A 22,979-nucleotide genomic window follows, 5' to 3' on the forward strand; every position below is an offset into this window, starting at 1 on the left:
AAACTCTAGAACATTTGAAAACATTTTACACAGAGAAATCTTAATGGTCACTAGTAAGGGATAGCACAGATAGAGAACCATTCTACTTGCCACATGAATTATCCTAATAAATATAGCTATGGATATTTCCTCCCAACAACTGACCTTGTTAAGTCATGAACCTGCTCAACAAGAATACGTCCCTTATCAAGCCATACGCAATATTACAGTGTTGTGTTCCCTGGCAAAGTCATTCTGTTCTCTTTTATGATTTCTTATTCTTAGAAAATTGAGAAGAAAAAGAAAAGCTTAACAGGCTATGAGAATCCTTACCTTCCTCTTGGGACACAGAAGGTACTTGGGCTATTGATATTTCTGCTTTTGGCAACTGAGTAGCATTTATAGGCTCTTTACTTTTCTTCTCTCCTTTAGTTTTACGAGAAAACATTTTGGAAAAATGAGAAAGCTTAAGCTTTGTCTCAGAACCTGAGTCCTTCTCATTTGGTTTCTCTTCTTGTATTAATTCGCCTGAGGTTTTATCCTTTGGCACTTCTAATTGGTTGGTGGCACACAAAGGCTTATTTGTATTTGGACAAGGTTTGTCCTTTAAGATTAGATGTGGCATCTCCCAACAAGCCTGACTTCTGTCTTGCTCTTCAATGTTGCAGCTGTTTCCTGTCATCAGAGCAGATGAGGAGTTACTTGGTGTCTGCCGTACCTGACCCAAGTCTTGGATTTCTGTACTGATGCAAATTGATGGAAAGAGTTCATTGTGTGGCAGGTCATCATCCTGACCTTCTGAGTCAGATTCTGAAGTTACACTAAGTCTGGCCAGTTTGCGCCTTATGCTTGATGAAAGAGCCAGTTTCTTCTTTGGGACTGTGATATTGCTTTTTTCCTCTTCCATGGCTAGTTTAAAGTCATTGTTCACTGAAGCTGGTTCTGTTGGAAGACCCTGAGGCTCAGATTCCCTTTCAGTGTTGTCTACGCTAACTTTAATGCTTACACTATTAACATCAGGAGAAGTTGTACAACTCTGGTGTTCATTTGTGGAAGCATCCTTACAGCTGATGGTGTCTATTACCCTGTTGGCATTGTCCGTGTGCAAGGGTTTGCCAGGATATGAAGGTGAAGACTCAGGGAACTCAGGATTTGCTTGGATATTCTTACCGGAAGTTGTCTTGGAGACATCATCTCTATCAGCATTCATTTTAATTTTATTACCATTGTCATCAGGTACTGATTCAGCAGAAGTAGTTAGGATGTTGTTTGTGCCATTGAGATGTGAGGTAGCTGTAGATTGGGTAGTGGATGGAAAATAACATGCTTCACTCTGCTGTTTATCTTCTGCATTAGCTGGTTCAACATTATTTTTATAATCCGTGGAATTTCTTCCAGATCCTGCTGCAAGATTGGAGTTACTACTGGATTCATGGTTGGACCTCTGGTGGTCTACCATAGATTGTGAGCTAAAAGTCTGTACCTTTTGATGGAAAGATGGCATAAAAATGTATGTTAGAAATGGGGCTGTGTTCAGGACTGGTGAAGTTGCTTTCATTCACTCCATTTTACATCAATCGACGAGCCACAATGGCATTACAGAGTGCAGGGAGTATTGACTGACAATGCAGAGTGCGGAGAATACTGACTGACAATATAGATTGAGAAAGGGGCAATACAGACTGATACTGCAAAAGTAAGGGGCAACACAGATTAGTAATGCAGAAGCAAAAGGTTTGAAGAGCATTTATGTGAGTTTAACTAGGAATTGATTCCAAAACGGTGATCGGCACTGACCTGTTGAAAGGAATCTAGATTGTTAATTAATACCAATAAAGGAAAAGTATAGATAGTGATCCAGTCCTCAATCACTCTTCATTTAATTTTGAAACTTCTGAAAGCCTTGCTCCTCAGTTTAGTAGAGACCACATTTACTAGTTTTGGAATCCTTTCTGTTTCCAACATTGGAGCTTAAAGGATTGTGTAGCTGTTTGTGGAGAGTTGAGGCCCATGGTCCACTGTACCAGACTCTACCAAGGATGAACATGGTAGAGTGATGACAAAGGAGATTAAGAGTTTTCTTAACAAGGTGTTCAAAGTTGAAACTGCAAGAAGGTGTAAGGATTACAGAGAGTAAATTGCTCCATGGTTTAGAAGATCCAGAAGTGATTGAATTAATGTTTTGAGATTATAGCAGGGGTTTATGGCAAGTATAATTAAAACTTCAATGACTAAAAGGAGAAACAATATCACTGTGACTCTTGGTTATTTAAGTTTAAAAGGCAAGATGTGAGGGTTTCCAAATGATAACACCTTGCTCAGGTATATTATACATTATACTACACAAGTACATAATGAGTAAGAAGAAAGAAACTGAAGAAAAGAAGGCTCAGATACCCTAATAAAAATGTAACACTAATAAAGTCCTAATATTTAGCCCTACTGCCAATTAGGATTACAATGACACTCAGCTTGGTATACTTCCTTTTTGAAAGCACACATGTAATTCACACTCATTTCAATTTGCAGCCATACTACTACAACACCAAATGTCATTTTGGGGACATAGTCCTTTTGATGTTTTGGTACGCAGCCTACATTCTAGAATGAGGTCTTCCACTAAGATTGGAGATGATCAAAAATAACACTGTCACCTTATTAAGAAGTGTCAGAAGTGAAACAACGCTCCAGCATCTCTGTCACAAATTGACCCTATAAATAACTTATTCTGTCATACACTTATATAGTACATTATTGTGCAATAAGAAAACCGCAGTTCCTCTGGATGCACCTATTGGTGATATGTGCTTGTATGAGAGGAAAAGTAAAAGAGGGCAATGAAAATTAATAAGAATATAAAGGCCTATACATTGCTCTGGGAGTGGAACCTCAATTTTACAACAGAAGCAGTGAAAGCTGGAGAGGCATTATCAAAAAGGAGAGAAGCTAAGATAAAGTTTCAGGTCAAGGACTTTCCATCAGAACTGGAAAGGTGGTAAAGTAAGCATGTTTAATGGTGCTGGGCAGGGTTAGGGTGATGGAGAGAACAGAGGGAATGCCTTTGAAAGGGTGCAGCCCAAGTTGTCAATGTAGCAATGCAGTTAATGATGACTGTGGAGGCCAAGTCAATGGGTATGTTTAAAGTGGAGGTGGACAGATTCTTGATTAGTCAGGGCATCAAAGGATATGGTTAGAAGTCAGGAGAATGGGATTGAGAGGGATAACAAATCAGCTAGAATGGAATGGCAGAACAGACTCATCGGACCAAATGGTCTAATTGTGCTTCTCTGTCTCATGGTCTTAGCTGCTTTGGCACAAAACAAATGGTGCAATTTAGCAAGCTGTAAACATTAGTACAAATAGCTAACAGCCAAAGTAAGTAATAACAGGTCTCCCCTGATCATGAACACCCACTCTAACAAAGGGCTCTATTTAACCAAATTCATTGCTTAATATAAGTTTGCTTTGCTACAATGAAAGGAATGGAGCACATGTTCAAGTACTGACTTTCAAACACCAGTCTCTGAAAACCAGTAATATTTCATAGTCTTATTGAACGGTTTCATAGGAAATATGTGAAATAAATGAATTGTTTAAAATGTGGGGGAACTCTTTTGAAATCTACCATCAGATATATGACTTGTAATTTACATCCTGTACATTTCAGCATGTCAAAACAAGCTTCACTTTGCTTCTGATTCAGTGTGCATCCATTCTGGTGGAGACTGATTACCCTCTGACTTCTGCAATTACCACCTGAGGCAGCTACTAGCACCCACAATTGAATAGTTTTAAAGAGTGAAGAGCGATTTAGGAATCGAGCCCCCTTGTTAACCAGGGGAGACCTGAATACAGATGCTTTAGTTAGTGGTGTTAGTAATACATTCGCAGTCATTTGCCACATCGTTTCATCAATCACATCACCGCGGTCACAAATCTCATACGATGCCTTGTAAAGTATTTTACCAGGCCACACTTTAATGTTGAACATTTGCTAGTGCAAAGTCAACTGGAAAGCGAGAGAAGAGCAGGGGCAAAACAATAAGGTAGTACCTGATCCATGATTTGTGATGGGTTTCTGCCAGGTGATGTCAGATGCCCCATGGCAGGCACTCTGCCATGTTCTGTACATTCAAAAGGACCTTATCACAAAGGTAGATGATACTCATTAGGGGAAATTCACTTTATACTCTCATGCGGTTTCAAACATATGGGAAAATGAGCAGCCGCGGTGGTGGAGTTGCTGACTGATTCAAGTGATAAAGGTTGAATTTTTTCAACTATAGTTGCTCACACACTAAATCAATGTACCACAGGGGGAGATGTGTGCAGGTGAAGGTCTCTGTAAATTGGGAGGATCCTGCTGGATTGTTTTTAGATATTTCTCCATGCAGCAATTGGCAGGAAACTGGGAATCTGCCCACTTTAGTGATCAGCAATGTTTAATGTACTGTGGTATCCAAGAAAAGGGAACAGAAAATTTTATAATGCAGCATTCTCAAACGAGAACAAGTTGTGTGCTGTGAAAACAGGACACACAACTAACAGTTGGGCAACATCCACAGAGACAGAAACATAGTTAATGCTTTAGGTTCATCTAAATTAGGAAATGTTAGAAATGAAAGATGTTTTCACAGCAGAACAACGAGAGAACAAAGGGTGAATCGACCACAGTGACTGAATGACAGATGTGGTGCGTGGAGGGGAGAAGTGGTGAAAGTTTATTATCTCAGTGATCTGTCTGGAGACAGTATAAATAAACAAATGTGAATGGGGGGAGAAACATTAAAACTGAGTGGCACAAAATGCTGGTGATTTTAGATACAAACTGTACTGGCTGGTTATCTGAAATTACTGAATTTAGCATTGAGTCCTGAAGCATGCCACGGGGCTTGCTAAAACATATGGAGGCATTCCTTGGCCTATGTGCAATGAATTGTGATGCCAAAGACAGAGAAGCGAGAATCTGGTGGGGATGGAGAACTCAGGTGACAGGGAACTAGAAGCTCACTGTGGAATGAACATATATGCTCCATAAAGCAGCAGTTAGTTAATCCAACATGAGCACTTAATCCACAGCACTAGAATGGAAAAAGAAGTGAATTGATATGTCAGCTGTAAGGGGTGTTTGGTCCCTGGATGGTGGAAGAAGGTAGAAGGGTTAAAGCTGCTTCTCTTGCAGTAGCAGAAACCATGAGAAGGGGAGTTGATGAGGGAAGGAGCCACAGAGACAATGGTTCCTCCAGAATGTTGAAAATGAAGGAGAGGAGAAGATGCAGCATTTAAAGGTGGCAGAATTTACAAAGTGAAATCCCATTGAATTGCAGGCTAATAGATTGAAGCTGTTGATAAAGCATCTCTGTACTTGCTCTGGGTGAGGAGAGGGGGTTAGAAACTAAGCACAGGAATTGGAAGTCATGGTTGGAAACAGTGAAAAGGAACCAGTTCATAGAAAAGGAAGGCATCTCAGAAGCACTGGAAGTCATGAGAACAAAGATGGGAGAGCTGGTAAATTGGAAGAATGAAACATACTACTTACAAGAAACAGGATGGGAAAAAGTGTAGTTAAAATAATCTGGGGTTCTGAGTTTATAATAGATACTCGCTGCTAACTTATCTTCAGAGATGGTAACAGAGAGTTGAAGAAAGGGAAGGACTATGTGGAACTGAGAGCAGGCTTAAAATTGGCACCCAAGGCAATGAAACTTTTAAATGCTGTATGAGAGAAGGAAGCAGCACTAATGCAGTCATTAAAAGGTGAAAGAGGAGATCCCCAGTATGACTGAAACAGGGACTGTTCCATGTACTCCTCAATGCACTGTGCACAGCTTGGAAAGCTATACACTCCCACTCCATCCAACTGTGTCTCTGTCTTCTTTGTGTTTGGTCTTTTACACTGTTCCAACAAAACTCAATGCAAATTCAAAAAGAAACGTATCGTCTTACAACTCGGCATGTTGCAATCATCTGGACTCAATACCAATTTTAACCATTTCAGATAACCAATTTACATCAGAGCTGGCAGTTCTGATGAAAAGTCAGCAACTGCTTACTTTAATTCTACTTTTCTCTGTCTTTATGTGCTTAACAGAAACAGATCTCCCAAAAGATCGTTGTCATTGTACCTCTGAAAAGGCCTCCAAAAGATGCCCTTAAAATTGGCCATAGTAATCAAATACAGAAATTAATTTCCTTGTTATAATATAATGGATACCTACTATTAATTTGCTTCAAGATTATTTGACATTTTTTCACAACCCAATGCATTTTTCACTATCTAATTTAACCTACAAGGATCCAGCTCTGCAAGTAAGTATGTGGGTTCAATGTAGTTTCCCATAATAATTATATACATAAGATAAAAAATTTTAATAGATAAAATGGGGGCATTCTTTCCAATAACTTACAAACTGGAGGGAAACATCCAACACAGTATCTTTAATCTTAAATGATAAAATCTTTAGAAACATTCAGGGGAATTCACTCTGAAATGTCAAGTGTTTTTATGAGAAAGATGATTCCTGTACCCTTCAGCTTGCTTTATCAATGACTCATTGGTTAGAGATCTTTAGACTTTGATACACAGAAGTACTTATTTAACACTCAATAGAAGCATACGATCCAGTAAAGGATGCAGTTGTAGATTAATGATAGCTTTGAACCTACATTTCTTGTGTTTAATTGTGTACACTATAGTTACCTTGCCATCTTATTATTTTGGTATCCAGTCTGAGCCGGTAAATCAAACTATTAGTTTTAGTTTAAAACATACTTTTACATCAAAATACAGTAACAATAATTTTAAGGTATGCTGGTTTGATAGTGTATTATTTATGAAGTAAGCAATAATGTAATGGTGATCCTATATTGTTTCCAGTATAACATATAGTGGTTATGGCATAATATTGTTAGCTTTCAGATGGAGCCTGCTTTTCCTGTGAAAATGTTATTTCTTATAAACAAAGTTTCTCTGAATGGAGAAGAAGCCTGAGTATTGGCAAAGTTAGGAGATCAACCTTGTTCACCATCAGCAGCAAGATGAATGGCCAACTGGAGAATTTTCCACCTGTTCTACCTCCTGTCTAAGTAATTTCTCAATGCCAAATGTCATCCCATTTCTCTCCAGCACTGTTTAGGATAGCATCTGCAAGCATAACAAATGCTTTCAATTGAAGTGCTGGGTGCACTTGAAAGTTAATCATTTAAAAAACTCTCCAAGCTTCCTGGGTCAGGAGACGTCGCCTAACCTTATGCTCAAATCTCCTTGTTGTAACAAGAACAATTTCAAACACCGATGCTGCTCTTAACAGTCCTGGATCTTTAACCATCTTATCTTCTCTGGATAATCTCTAAACTGAGATCAGGCTTTCAAACACTTTTATAGAAATTTCTAAGAGTTATATACCAAAACTATACCTTTATCCCAATGTACACCTCATGATGTGGATACTTTGGTGACAAAAGCCTCAAATCTCAACTCCTTTCCACCCTCACCTTGCTCCTAATATAATTATTTCAATGGAGAGTGTTGTGTAAAACTCACTGCATAGCAACTAAACCTTCAGCTAATGACAATCATCATACTTGCCCACCAATGGTCCAAAAATCCTAACCTGGAGTCGAAGATGCTCATCCCTCCATGCAGTGTTTAATGAGTAAGATGTTTACTTCTAAAGTTGTTGCACTAACCTTTTTCTTTGAGTTTGCTTTCTTCATCCCCTGGCTTTATAATTTCTCCCAAACCATGAAGACCTTCATCTATATCTTCTTCTACATCTGTGACAATAAAAGCAAAATGATTATTGGTGAAGATATGGGTATATACAGTAGTTCACTGAAATGCTATCATCTACATGTCCATAAATGGGAAAGCTTTAACAGAGGACTCTCCCATTCTATTCAGAAAACTCTACAGAATGACTTTCAACTAGATTAGGAAATGACATTTCTGACCAAGCAGGAGGGATCACCAGTAAATAGACAGGTTTTTTCAGTAAGTTATAAAAGATCCCTGAGAGTAGGCACTTTCTAAAGTTTAAATTGTTCAATTTAGCCTTATTCGCATTTTGTCATTCCTCTTTTAGACAAAATTCAGAAAGTTGCAAGGATAAGTCAGGAGCAATTTGGCCCAACAAGCTAATCTATTGGTCTCGTTTGAGAGGAAGACTTTGGCTTCAGGCTGTTTTTATTTTCTACAACACTTAGATTAAGGTGAATGCTAGAGCATGCATCGGTCTATGCTTACCAGAATGATGAGTTCCCATATGAATTTAACTGACACTTCGGACAAGATGACTGAAAAAAGTGCTCAGTAAAGTATAGAGACAATGAGATGGTTACAAATGTATGAAGCAAGTGCAATCCATTAACCTGTTCTATTAGGTTGACAAGGTATCATTATTCTTTCACTGTAGTTGAGTCAAAGTCCTTAAATTCCCTTGCAATTAACACAGTGACGCTGCCTTCACCACATGGACTGGTTGCTATATGGTGATTAGCTCACAGTCAAACTTTCTACATTCATCTCGGTGGTTTGTTTATAAGATGGGCCATTGCTTATTATGCATGCACAAGTTAGGAGTACAATTTTAAAATAATAAGGAAATGGGCATTGCTAACATAACCAGGACTTAGGGTATATTCATTGTTCAAACTAAGTTGCCATGAAAAGCTGACCTTGAGCTGCCTGCTGAATAACAAAAGGTCTATACGGTGAAAGCAGGCTCACTGTGTTAACTGCAAAGGAATTTACTGGTTTTGACTCACCACAGTGAAGGAGTTTCAGTGAGTATGAGGCAAAAAGAAGCAGCTCTTGTATAGATTAGAAAGATTATGACACAGAAATACCAAGAGAATCATCAAAATATAATTCTGAATATCTAAACCAGAAAGAGAAAGCATTGAAAATACTCAGAAAGTTAGGCAGAAACCATGGAAAGAAAAACATAATTAACATTAACCATACATCAGAACTGGGCAGCAGAATCAATGACGGGTCTTCAACCTGTAACAGCAACTCGCTTTTTTTCATTGCACAGACATTGCCTGATCTGAGTTCTGATGAAGGATCTTTAACTGAAATGGTAAATGTTTCTCTTTTCACAAATGCTTCCTGAACTGATGAGTAGTTTTATCACTTTCTGGTTTTATTACAGAAAAATTGAGATTATTTAATTTTTCTCCCATGATCCCTCATTCCTTCAATGTGTTGTAACTGACTACAGCATTGCTGGACTGACATTTTCCTGCTGATTCTGTGTCCTCGACATGTTGATCATTGCCTTCCGTCAGCTTCTCTTCCTGGTCTTTATCAAAGCCATTCTCTTCAGTTTTGTCCACTGTTGGCAAGTGATCTATGAACATGAGTGGACAATCTAGTGTTAGGTTTTATTGTGCCATGGCTCCCTACATTGTCACAGAACCATAGAGTCAAGCAGCACAGAAACAGACCCTTTGGTCTACTATTCTACTTCTCCATACTAATCCCAGCTACCCCTATTGGATCCATAGGCATCTACACCATGGTAACTAAACTACCGTAGATTCCGGATTTTAAGCCGCTACTTTTTTCCCACATTTTGAACAGCTTTGAACTTTGCGGCCAATAATCCAGAGCGGCTAATACATTATTTTTTTCATGCCGCCTCGTAAACATTTTGCCTCGTAACAGTAGACCAATAAAATTGATGAGTAGTTCACAGAGGTCCAATGAAATTGTACGATAAATCAAGCGCACTTTCACAATTAAATTATTGTAAATCAGTCATTTGTACTCACCCTCATCAACATGGAAAACACTCGAAGCATTGTGCTACCTACCCTACTTAGTTTAAACTATATTTGTTTTCTGTACTACATCGCGGGATGCTATGACGTCACACCCGGTTTCGCGGCGTCTTGTGGGAAAATGCCGTTTGCGATGAAACGGAAAGGAGGGGGGAGCGGATTACGCGAGCGGCTTTGGATCCGAGCGAACTCTGCTTTTAAATGCCGTTTGCGATGAAACGGAAAGGAGGGGGGGAGCGGATTACGCGAGCGGCTTTGGATCTGAGCGAACTCTGCTTTTAAGTTAAAGGTATCAATAACTTTTCCTGGTAGGCTGCAGTATATATATTTTTTACCAGTCGTTAGGAGATATTGGAATGTTGTTCAGTAAAGAAGTATACGCAACGTATATTTAAAAGTAGCCGCGTACGGGCACGGTTCGAAAAAAAGCATTTGCAATATGTATTTGTTTTTGTTACCATATGGATTTAATTAAAAGTTAAAAAAATCCTCACGTGTAATATCTTTCTGTGTAAATATCTCATATTACAACGTGGGACACCTGCGGCCGAAAATCCGGTGCGGCCTAAAATCCGGTGCGGCCTTTACATTTAAAAAAATGATTTTATTTCTAAAATTAGTGCCAGCGGCTTAAAATCAGGTGCGCTCTGTAGTCCGGAATCTACGGTACTTGTCTAGGTGCTTTATAGATGATAGTAGAATACCTGCCTCCTGCAGTGCACTGCAGACTTCAACCACCCTCTGTATGAGAAAAATACTCCTTCTAAACCTCCCACCTCAAACCTTTTTCAATCTTTTTATTATTATTATTATTATTATTATTATTATTATTATTATTATTATTATTAATATCAACATAATAAAATTGATACATAGATAATGGGATTACAAACATACACATTTCAACTGAACATGAAAGAATACATAAGCAATAGTTACAGTATAAATGAGTCTTCCCAAATCATGGACGATACAAGTAACCAATAAACAAGGCAAACCTAGGTATATCATAATATATATTTTAAAAAACAGAAAAAAGAAAAAGAAAAAAAATTATGCAAAGAAAAACTAATCTAACAATCTAATAACTAGTAAGAAAAAAAACAAAAAAGAAAAAATGAAAAAAAAGGGCTGTTTATAATATCTAACAAAAATACAAAATCATCAGTGTCGTCAACTCCAATCCTCTCAACATATGTAAAATCAAAACTGGAAAAACAAATAGGCTTGGAACAGGGTCATATTACATCATATGAAAATATTGAATAAATGGTCTCCATATCTTTTCAAATTTAATAGAAGTATCAAATACAACACTTCTAATTTTTTCTAAATTTAGACATAACATAGTTTGAGAAAACCAATGAAATATGGTAGGAGGATTAATTTCTTTCCAATTCAACAAAATAGATCTTCTAGCCATTAGTGTAAGAAATGCAATCATTCAACAAGCGGAAGAGGATAAATAGAGTGAGTCCATCATCGGTAAACCAAAAATTGCAGTAATAGGATGTTGTAAATCAATGTTCAATACCGTGGAAGTAATATCAAAAATGTCTTTCCAATATTTTTTCAAAAGCGGACAAGACCAGAACATATGAGTTAAAGACGCTATCTCAGAATGACATCTGTCACAAATAGGATTTGTATAGGAATAAAAATGAGCCAATTATTCCTTGGACATATGAGCCCTATGCACAACCTTAAATGTATTAATGAGTGTTTAGCACATATAGATGATGTATTAACTAATTGAAGAATTTTATCCCAATTCTCAATAGGGATAGTAAGGTTAAGTTCTCTTTCCCAATCATTTTTAATCTTATAGAAGGGCTCTGAACGTATCTTCATAATTATATTGTAGAGTTTTGATATTAGCCCTTTCTGAGAAGGATTTAGTTCAAACAAATTCTCCAAAATACCTGAAGACACAAGATTTGGAAAGGTAGGAAGTACAGTATTTAAGAAATTCCTAATCTGTAAATATCTAAAGAAATGAAATCTAGGGAAATTATATTTATTAGATAATTGTTCAAAAGACATAAAACAATTATCCAAAAATAAATTGGAAAATCGTAGTAATCCTTTAGTCTTCCAAGCTGAATAAGCTTGGTCTATAATAGAAGGATAAAAAAAGCAATTGGATACAATAGGAATATTTAAAACAAACTGAGTCAACCCAAAAAATTTCCAAAATTGAAACCATATACCTAAAGTATGTTTAACTATCGGATTGTCAATTCATTTCTGCAATTTAGAAAGAGCAAAGGGAAGAGAAGACCCTAAAATAGAACCCAATGAAAATCCTTGTACAGATTTAATTTCCAGGTTCACCCAATGAGGGCTAAAAGATAAATCCCAATCCTTTAACCAACATATCAAATATCGGATATTGACTGCCCAATAATAAAATCTAAAATTAGGCAATGCCAATCCACCTTCCTTCCTTGCCTTCTGTAAATATTTTTTACCTAATCTAGGATTTTTATTCTGCCATATATATGAGGAAATTTTTGAATCAACATTAGCAAAAAAAGATTTCGGAACAAAAATTGGTACCGCTTGAAATATATATAAAAACTTGGGTAAAATAACCATCTTAATAGCATTAATCCGACCTATCAGAGATAAAGTTACTGGTGACCATTTAGTAAACAAACATTTAATCTGATCAATTAGGGGTAAAAAATTAACCTTAAATAAGTCCTTATAGTTTTTTGTGATTTTAATCCCTAAATAAATAAAAGAGTCATTAACTAATTTAAAAGGTAAATTTCCATAAATTGGAACCTGTCTATTTAAAGGAAACAATTTACTCTTATTAAGATTTAATTTATACCCGGAAAAATTACTAAATTGAGCCAACAATGATATAACTGCAGGAATGGATTTCTCAGGATCAGAAATAAATAATAATAAATCATCTGCATATAATGATAGCTTATGTATATCCATCCCACGATTAATGCCAAAAATGTTCGGTGATTCTCTGATAGCAATTGCCAAGGGTTCTAAAGCAAAATCAAATAATAATGGCCTAAGAGGACAGCCTTGTCTAGTACCCCGAAATAAACGAAAAAAGGAAGATCTTTGATTGTTAGTAAGCACTGAGGCTACTGGAGTATGATATATCAGTTTAATCCAGGAAATGAATGTCGGACTAAAATTAAACTTCTCAAGCACAGTAAATAAGTATGGCCATTCAACTCTATCAAATGCTTTCTCTGCATCTAATGAAATGACACATTCTGAAGTGCTATGTGAAGGAGTATAAACAATATTCAATAATCTCCTAACATTGAAAAAAGAATAGCGATTTTTAATAAAACCAGTTTGATCTTCCGAGATAATTTGAGGTAATACCTTCTCCAGCCTGGATGCCAGTAACTTGGAAAAGATCTTGGAATCTACATTCAATAAAGATATTGGTCTATAGGATGCACAGTCAGTAGGGTCTTTATCTTTCTTCAATATTAAAGAAATGGAAGCTCTATAAAAAGATTGTGGCAGATTACCCAATCTAATTGCTTCTTCGAAAACCCTGCATAACCAAGGAGAAAGAGTAGCGGAAAAACATTTTAAAAATTCTACTGTATACCCATCTGGACCTGGTGCTTTCCCAGAATTCATAGTGGAAATAACCCCTTTAATTTCTGCATCCGTAATAGGAGTTTTTAATATTGAAAGATCATCTGATGATAGTTTTGGAAAATTCAATTTCCCAAGAAAATCATACATGGTATTATAATCATCAGGGAATTCAGAATGATACAGGGAGGTATAAAAATCTTGAAAAGATTTGTTTATCTCATCATGGTCAACTGTCAGATCCCCATTCTGCTGACGAATCTTAGTAATTTGACGTTTAACCAAAGCATTCTTCAATTGACTAGCTAACAGTTTACCCGATTTATCACTATGTATATAAAAATCAGATCTGGTTTTCATTAATTGATTTTCAATCGAAGATGTAAGTAATAAACTATGTTCCATTTGAAGTTCAACCCTTTGTTTGTAAAGCTCCTTGCTAGGAGTAGTCGAATATTTCTTGTCAATCTCTTTAATTTTATCAACCAATAAAAGAGTTTCCTTCTTAATGCGTTTTCTCAGACCAACGGAGTAGGAGATAATCTGTCCACGTATATATGCTTTAAAAGTGTCCCAAAGTGTTCCGCAAGAAATATCATCCGTGGAATTAGTTGAAAAGAAGAAATCGATCTGTTCCTTCATAAATTTAATAAAATCCAGATCTTGCAGTAAGGTAGAATCAAATCACCATTGTCTAGCACTAGAAGCTGTATCCGTAAATTTAATAGAAAGTTTTAATGGAGCATGGTCAGAGATGGCTATAATATCATAATTACAACCAATTACCGATGGAATAAAACAACAGTCAATAAAAAAATAATCAATTCTCGAGTAGGAATGATAAACATGTGAGAAAAATGAAAACTCTTTGTCCTTAGAGTGCTGAAATCTCCAAATATCAAAAATTCCATTATCAGTCAAAAAAGAGTTAATATAAGTGGCCGACTTATTAGGTAAAGTCTGAGTAGATATAGATCTGTCCAACAAAGGATTTAAACAATTAAAGTCACCACCCATTATTAACTTATATTCATTTAGATTAGGTAGAGAAGTAAATAAGGACTTTAAAAAAATCGGGATAATCCACATTTGGAGCATAAACATTAACCATAGCAACCTTTTTGTTAAAAAGTGAGCCAGTAATTAACAAAAATCTACCATTCGGATCCGAAAACATATCGTGTTAGACAAGTGCAATAGACGAGTCAATAAAAATTGAAACTCCTTTTACTTTAGCATTCGAATTCGAATGGTACTATTGTCCCCTCCAAAACCTAAAAAAGTGATAATTGTCCTCTTTCCTCACATGAGTTTCTTGTGCAAAAATAATATGTGCATTCAGTCTTTGGAATACTTTGAAAATCTTTTTCCGTTTAATCGGATGGTTTAAGCCATTAGTATTCCAAGAGACAAAATTAATGGTCTGAGCCATATTTCTGAAATCAACCCTTTGGTATATAAAGGGTTAACCAAATTATGAACTCATGCACCCGGAAGAGGAACAAAAATAAGGGCAGACCCGGAAGTGACGACATTGTGGACATTTTAGTAATTTAAAATCAGCCCAAATGAAAAAACTAAAAAAAACTGGTATAAAGAGCATAAGATTTAGAAAAAGACCCCCCACCCCCCACCCAAGAGGAGAAAAGCCATCCCCAGCCAGGAAAAGGCTGGGAAAAAAGAGAAATGAAACTAAATCTACCCCCATATCAGCAGAAGGCAACTCCGTATATAAAGGATAAAAAAGATCCACCCAAACTCTAAAGAAGTAATAATCACTATACTAAAACCAAACTTCTTAATATAATTGCTAGTAAAAAAACGAAAAGAATATAATCACTAGTAACTTATAAATCGGGTTAAAACCCAAACAAATCAAAAAAAAATTTAAACTGTGATAAGAAATGCATTATAGGAAGAAGACGAGAGAAAAAAAAATGGCGAAATAAAAAAAAAGCCAAAAATATTTTAGAGAAGAAACCGTCATCTTAGTAAAAAAAAAATTCGCCTTCTAAGGATTAATAATAATGACCAAAGATAAAGTACAGTGATTAAAGGAAGTAAAATAAAAAGATTAGTACATCAAATAACTAGAGTATAACATATAGAGTAAACCTACACCAATAGCCAGAAACAAAATCTGGTTTTGGAAACAAAAACCATCTTGCAACGATCAAAATCACTCATTTATTAGAGATGAGAATCCGCAGTAGGGAAGTTCTCATTCAGAAAGCTTCTCGCTTCAGATGTAGAAAAGAAAACACGCCGAGATGCATTGGGAGGCGAGATTCTGAGCTTCGCAGGGTATAAGAGCGCAGGTTTTAGATTTTTCTCATAACATTCGGACATCAGAGGTTTAAAAAGAAGCCTTGCCTTCATTACTTCTGGACTAAAATCCTCCACTAATCGAAAATTGACTTCTTGGAATTTGACCACCCCTACACGCCGAGCCACACGAATACGTTGCTCTTTAACATGCACATAATGAAATTGGACAATTACAACCGGTGGTTTAGCTGAAGCACTTGGTGATCGTCACATAATTCTGCGAGCGCGATCGAGTAACGGAGGACTGTCTGGGAATACAGAAGGGAACGCATCCTTTAAAAGTTGAGCAAAGTACTTCGAGGGGTCCCCTTGTTCAATACCTTCCAGGAGACCAAGTATGCGTAAGTTCTGTCTTCTGGACCGATTCTCAAAGTCAACACTCTTGGCTTTAAGTGTTTCCACCTATTTAATCGTCGAAGATAATTTCTGCTCCAGTTTTTCGATTATCAAGTCTCGCTTCCGAGCGTCCTCTTGCAAAGTTGCGATTAGAGCTTGCTGCTGGTTAACTACTGAATCCGTCTTATCCATATAATCCTGAAAGGCCTTTATATCTTGTTTGAAAATTTGTCGTTGTTCTTCAAATTTTTCATTTAAAACCTCCAATAACATTTCATAAGTTAATTTAGTGTGCTTAGGATCGGTCTTTTTCTTCTTCCTGTTCCCATTAGAATCTTTCCCAGGTTCTCGCCCTTTAGATCTCAGAGCCATTTCTGTATTCATTTCTTCAAAATTCACAATAAACTCTTAAAGATAAGTCCAAAAAAGTAGCAAGAATCTTTGGTGTAGGTAAAAGTAAGTTAAATAAGGGTGATCATAGGTTAAAAAAAGTAAAGGTTATGGAGCGAATCTGAAACAGTGCTCACTCCATGAGCGTCTCCTGCTGACCACTTCAAACCTTCTTGCCTTAGACACCTCCACCATGGAAAAATATTTTACTATCAATCCCCTCATGATTTTATACAGCACTGTGCAAAAATCTATTGCAAATATATATCTATATATATATATATATAGATAGATATCTAGACTGCCTAAGACTTTTGTGCAATAGTCAATCTCGTAAATGTTTACCAATATTAACAAAACCTTAAGACTCACAAATATCGCTTACAGGTTTTGTGGCTGCCTGTAAGCAGACAAATCTCAAGGTTGTATAACTTATACATACTTTGATAATAAATGTACTTTGAACTGTGAACAAGAGCAAATAAAGAGAGGATGGTGGTGGATGTCTTTCCACCATGTGCTTGAAATCAAATCAAAATTAACTCATGCAGGAAATCATATTAAAACAGCTTACAGTACCGCGCAAAAGTGTTAGGCACCCGAGTCATATATGTGCTTAAGACTTTTGCACAGGAATGTATACCTCTATAAGATCACACCTCACCCTCTTCAGCTCCTTAGAAAACAAACTCAGCCTTTCAATATTCTCTTTATAAAAGCTCCAATCCAAGCAGCAGCTTAGTGAATCTCCTCTGCACTCTGTCCAGCACAATCACATCCTTCCTGTAAGTGTAGCAACCAGACCTATATACAGCAACCCAGGCATGGCCACGGCTATGCCACAATCAATACCTCAAATGCAAGCATTCCATATGCCTCCTTCAATGAATAAATCAATTTACCTAAACAACTACAACAATCTGCATGGATATAACATTTCAATGTGTTATGATACCAGCCCCCTCCTTTGTGAGAATTGCAAGAGCCCTAGTGAAAGGGGGGTCAATGACCCGAGAGAGAGAGCAAGAGAGAGAGAGAGACAGGCTGAATGGACACAGGAAATGGAAAGACAGCGACGTGCTGGATACCGCATTCCACTGGGACAAAAGCTGGCGACTGTGGCATTGTTCTCAGGAGACACCTGGGAACTGCAGACGTGCCAACTCGCAGGGACATTGTAAAGCCCTCGGGCAAAGTGGGCTGGTTGAGAGAGAGATTGCATCACCTGCAACCTGATTGACACCTGAGATCCCGTGAGGCAGTATAAAGAAGGGTCTGAAAGAGGACGACCCTCAGACGCACCAAGGAGACACCGAGAAGCACGATACCGCTTCCCGTGGGAACGGGAAGCCATTTTGAAGGAAGCCACGTGCGTTAAATTCCGAATGCGGAGTTTGTGGCTAGAACCAACGGAAAACCGCTTTTATTTAACACCAGGGAAGCCAAATCCTCTGAGGCTGAGGATTTGATTCATAAAGACAACGGCAAGTGTTCTCTTTTCCTAACAATCTCTCTCTCTCTCTCCAACATGTGAAACCAAAAGGGAAAAGCCTGCAGACTTCAGAGTGACTCTTTATATTTCCAATTGGACTCAGTATTATACCCTAGACAACGAAAGAGCTTATTTCTGAGTGATTATTAATGTACCTGCGTTTTAGATTGAGTATTGACGCATGTTATCTGAATGTTTGTATTAACCTTAATTTTTGTGCCCCTTTATTAATAAAACTTTTGAAAATAGTACCATTGGACTTCAACTGACATATCTATCTTTGCTGGTAAGTGAAACCAGTTATTGGTTTCATAACAAGTGGGGTTCTCGTCTCGGGATTTGACACCAAAAAGGGGGAGGTCAGTCAATCGGGATTGTAAGTCAAAAAAAAAAATAATTTGGATCTGGTACGCAGGTAGCCAGACAGAAAAACCAGCAAAGATGGACGTGTGTGAATTTATGAAAAACGCGACTGTGGCGGCGCTAGAGGTGAGCACCAAATCAGACTTGTTAAATTTGGCGAAGGGGTTAGAGGTGGAAAACGAGCAGGATCAAGCTGAGAGGCAAAGACAGCATGAAATTCGGATCAGAGAGTTAGCAGCAGCCGAGAGAGCGGCAGCGGGGAGAGAAAGAGAGAGGGAGGAGCTAAGGAGAGAGCGGTTTAATGTTAGTCGGGAGCTGAGAGTAGTACCTCCGTTCGAAGAGACGGATGTTGATAGTTATTTCTTGTTTTTTGAAACGGTGGCAGCTATGATGCCGACCCGCAGACGGGCGAGTGCGGTGGCCCCGCCCCTAGAGTCCCAAAGCTATCGCGCATGCGCGGTCACACGCAGCCTGTCCAGAAAAGCAGTGAGCAGTTTAAATCGGGCCAGCAGTAATCTGGCCAAGATGTTTTTACCGACCCTGTACCATGAGGGTTCCGAGGGTGGTAAAACAGAAAGCAGTAAAGTAAAAGGGGGTAAGGGAGAGGAAATAGCCCTGCCCTTAGTGAAGAGAAAGGTCCTAGAGGTAGGAACTAAAGTTGAGAAACGGATAAAGTTGTTAAAATGTCCAGAGTTGGACATGGTTAATCTGTCTGGTTTGGCAGAATTGTTTGAAGAAGTTCAGAGTTCTAAAGGTGTTCTCGATGGTCCCGAGAGTGAAATGAGGGCAGTCTTAGAGAGGAAGGGTATCCTTGCTGTGGAGAAGTCAGCTGAAATGGCCGAGGAGGTTGTTTCAGCTCGCAGGGTTGCGCCTTCCCCAACGGGGGGCTGCCTAGAGAGTAACTGGAAGGATCGGGGGACGTTAGAATTTGAAAAAGGTACGGGTATTGAAAGCCTGGAAGAGGCCAATGTCCCGTTTGAGTGTGTCCAAGATGGGGGCGCACGTGGTGCTGAACCTGGTAACAGAGCTCAGGGGAAGTCTGAGGTGTTTGATTCAGGGGAACGGGGCGGCCGTCTTTGTGGATCAGATAGGGTTGGTTCAGTAGGAAAAGGGTTAACCTTGGTAACCGTGGGAAGTGTGAGTTCCACGGTGTTTGTATTCGAGAGTGGGGCCAAGGTTAATGCCGAATTTAAGGGGGGAATGAGGATTGTTATTGAAGGAAACGGAAAGTCTGTAGTTCCCAAGTCGAAGGAAGAAATGTTAAACCTGGCAGATCGCTCACAGAGTGAGTCGGGAAATAGCGGGGCCCCCCACTCTATTGTTACGCCAGGGTGGGGTGTGAAGAGGTTGCATTCGAAATGCTACCTGAAAGAGGAGTTGGAATTAAAAACAAATAGCCTGAAGGGTCTTGACAGTTTGGGGCATGGTGTTGAAAAAATAGCCCCGATGAACGAGGCGGGCGGGAGTTCACCACGCCAAATTACTCAAAGTCCCAACGGGGGGACTCGCCAGAAAAGAGGTGAAGGTTAATGGGGATGCCATTTTTTTAAACAGCAAAGCAGGTTTTACGGGTTGCGCCAAAGCCTGTGAATAATAAAGACAGACCTTTGGAGACCTGCCGGCGAAGTAAACCGACCGAAACGATTAGTATTCGCATAAACTTTTGTAGATGCACCTAAGCTAAGATCACACCTCCGCAGTTTTGTTGCTGAAAACAATAAATAAATAGGTGGTTATTGAATTGAAGTCTGATGTTACAAGACTTTAGTACGGTACGCAATGTGAAGATATTAACTAAAGGGACACTGTAATTGTTAACTGTTTAGATGCTGACTTGAATGTATAACTGTATTACTCTGTAGTGAAAAGAAAAGCTTCTGTATTGTGTTAGATTCAAAATTTCTGTAAGACTCTGTACCACTCTGTGTTTTTAACCGCCGGTAAAAAACCTTTAAGAGGGGAGGTGTTATGATACCAGCCCCCTCCTTTGTGAGAATTGCAAGAGCCCTAGTGAAAGGGGGGTCAATGACCCGAGAGAGAGAGCAAGAGAGAGAGAGAGACAGGCTGAATGGACACAGGAAATGGAAAGACAGCGACGTGCTGGATACCGCATTCCACTGGGACAAAAGCTGGCGACTGTGGCATTGTTCTCAGGAGACACCTGGGAACTGCAGACGTGCCAACTCGCAGGGACATTGTAAAGCCCTCGGGCAAAGTGGGCTGGTTGAGAGAGAGATTGCATCACCTGCAACCTGATTGACACCTGAGATCCCGTGAGGCAGTATAAAGAAGGGTCTGAAAGAGGACGACCCTCAGACGCACCAAGGAGACACCGAGAAGCACGATATCGCTTCCCGTGGGAACGGGAAGCCATTTTGAAGGAAGCCACGTGCGTTAAATTCCGAATGCGGAGTTTGTGGCTAGAACCAACGGAAAACCGCTTTTATTTAACACCAGGGAAGCCAAATCCTCTGAGGCTGAGGATTTGATTCATAAAGACAACGGCAAGTGTTCTCTTTTCCTAACAATCTCTCTTCTCTCTCTCCAACAAGTGAAACCAAAAGGGAAAAGCCTGCAGACTTCAGAGTGACTCTTTATATTTCCAATTGGACTCAGTATTATACCCTAGACAACGAAAGAGCTTATTTCTGAGTGATTATTAATGTACCTGCGTTTTAGATTGAGTATTGACGCATGTTATCTGAATGTTTGTATTAACCTTAATTTTTGTGCCCCTTTATTAATAAAACTTTTGAAAATAGTACCATTGGACTTCAACTGACATATCTATCTTTGCTGGTAAGTGAAACCAGTTACTGGTTTCATAACAAATGCAATAAAAAAGCTCCAAGAAAGTTTGCAGAATAAAATATGGGTACTGAGACACACAAGGCCTTACAAATCATCATATATGGCTGGGACATTTAAGAAAACTGTTGAAACATAATTTGGGACTGTGCGTTTTATAAACAGAAACTTAAGTGAGAATTTATAAAACACCATTTTGGCCACAAAAGAAATATTGTGTACTATTATAAAGACACAAAAGAGATGGACAGGGTCCAGACAGGATTTGTTAGAATAATTCAGAGATAGTCACAAGGATAGACTGGAGAAGATGGGCTTATTTTCCTTGGTGAAGGAGGTTCATATCTGGGGGAGTACAAGTTGCAAACTCAGTAGTGAGATTCACATGAGGATTAGCTGGAAGGGTGAAAAGAGTAAGTGGGGAGAGAGGTCAGGGAAAGGAAGGCTGGGTGGGAAGAGGTCAGGGGCAGGAAGGCTGGGTGGGAAGAGGTCAGGGGCAGGAAGGCTGGGGGAGAGAGCTCAGGTCAGTAGGACCAGCTGGATTGCTCCTACATTGTATTAGAAATGCCTGGATGGGCTGATTGGCCTCGTTCTGCACTGTAACATTTCTGTCATTCTGAGATCTAGGTAGTACCTGTAAAATATTTCCCGTCTGATTATATTATCCCTCTCCTAGTCTATGCTTCCGCTATTATTTCAATAGCAATCATCTTTGTGAATATTATCAAATGTGCATTCTGCTGGTGGACAATCCTAGAGAAGGGGTACATCATTTTTTTCATTTATTGACATACAGCGTGGAACTGTCCCTTCCGGTCCTTCGAGCTGCACCCCCGATTTAACCCTAGTCTAATCACGGGACAATTTACAATGATCAATTACCCTACCAACCCATATGTCTTTGGACTGTGCGAGGAAACCAGGGCACCTTGGAGGCAACCCATGAAACCATGGCGAGAACGTACAAACTCCTCACAGACAGTGGCAGGAATAGAAACTGGGTCTCTGGTACCGCGCTGCCTTTGACAGAGGTTTACACAGAAGCGTAAAGTCACTAATATAATGTCTTAAATAAATGACTGGTTACCCAAGTAAACACTCCCCAGTGTTGACTGCCACTTACCTTCAATCTTCTCCAAAGTACTGCACCACTCCATTTGCCCATCCACAGCATCCTGTCGAAGGAAAACAGGAACATTGATTTTAAATGAGCGATGTGTCCTGATGCTCTCACAGAAACTTACACCTGTATTAATGTAAATCTATAAATTTCTAAATCCTCATCACCTAATCCCTCTTCGCTTCCAGTCACTATTTAGTTTAAATCATGCAGTATTATTCACAAATAAAATACTGCAAAACTCAGTAAATCTGATTATATTATAAAATCTATTGGAGGGGGATACACAATGCCCTACAAGACATCTTTAAATGTGAAATACCCTTAGAGAGTAAGACCATATATTTTGGATATATACCTCAAGAATGGTTGAAAAGAGATAAATATTTAATGAATATACTGTTGGTGGCTGGTAAAAAGACTCTTACTAGGAAATGGTTATCACAGGAGAGCCCAACTTTAAATACATGGATGGAAATTACAATGGACATTTACAAAATGGAGAAGATAAAATCAATGAAACTTTGATACAAAATGAGCAGGAAATGAGTAAGAATACTTTGGTAAAAATATAAAAATGATTTCATTACTTCATTTGCAGTTGAATCTGATTCTTCCTCATTTCTCTCCTCGGAACTGGTGTAGTGAACACTGCAATAGAACTTGCCTAAGAGAAGACAGGAAATTACTTTTTTTAACAAATTCAATTCTATACTTCCCCACTCAATCAGTATAATTAGACTCTAAAGAACAGAGACGCAAATGAGCTGCTAAAATATGGTTATGTGA

General features: G+C 38.5%; 1 protein-coding gene across 10 annotated transcripts in view; it reads right to left on the reverse strand.

Moving 5' to 3' along the window:
• LOC140731965 (F-actin-monooxygenase mical1-like) overlaps positions 1-22,979 on the reverse strand; it is a 257,596-nt gene that overhangs the window by 38,692 nt on the left and 195,925 nt on the right. For 9 of the 10 annotated variants that reach the window (XM_073053995.1, XM_073054003.1, XM_073054001.1 and 6 more), the window contains 6 exons: positions 22,781-22,857; positions 22,194-22,245; positions 9,219-9,332; positions 7,669-7,755; positions 4,033-4,121; positions 313-1,462 (listed from right to left, as the gene is read on the reverse strand). In XM_073053995.1, coding sequence (XP_072910096.1) covers positions 313-1,462; positions 4,033-4,121; positions 7,669-7,755; positions 9,219-9,332; positions 22,194-22,245; positions 22,781-22,857 — 1,569 coding nt within the window. The remainder of the gene's footprint in view (positions 1-312; positions 1,463-4,032; positions 4,122-7,668; positions 7,756-9,218; positions 9,333-22,193; positions 22,246-22,780; positions 22,858-22,979) is intronic. The other variant, XM_073054004.1, reaches the window with a different exon arrangement.

This window comes from Hemitrygon akajei, chromosome 8 (genome assembly GCF_048418815.1).
Source record: "Hemitrygon akajei chromosome 8, sHemAka1.3, whole genome shotgun sequence".
NCBI lineage: Eukaryota > Metazoa > Chordata > Chondrichthyes > Myliobatiformes > Dasyatidae > Hemitrygon > Hemitrygon akajei.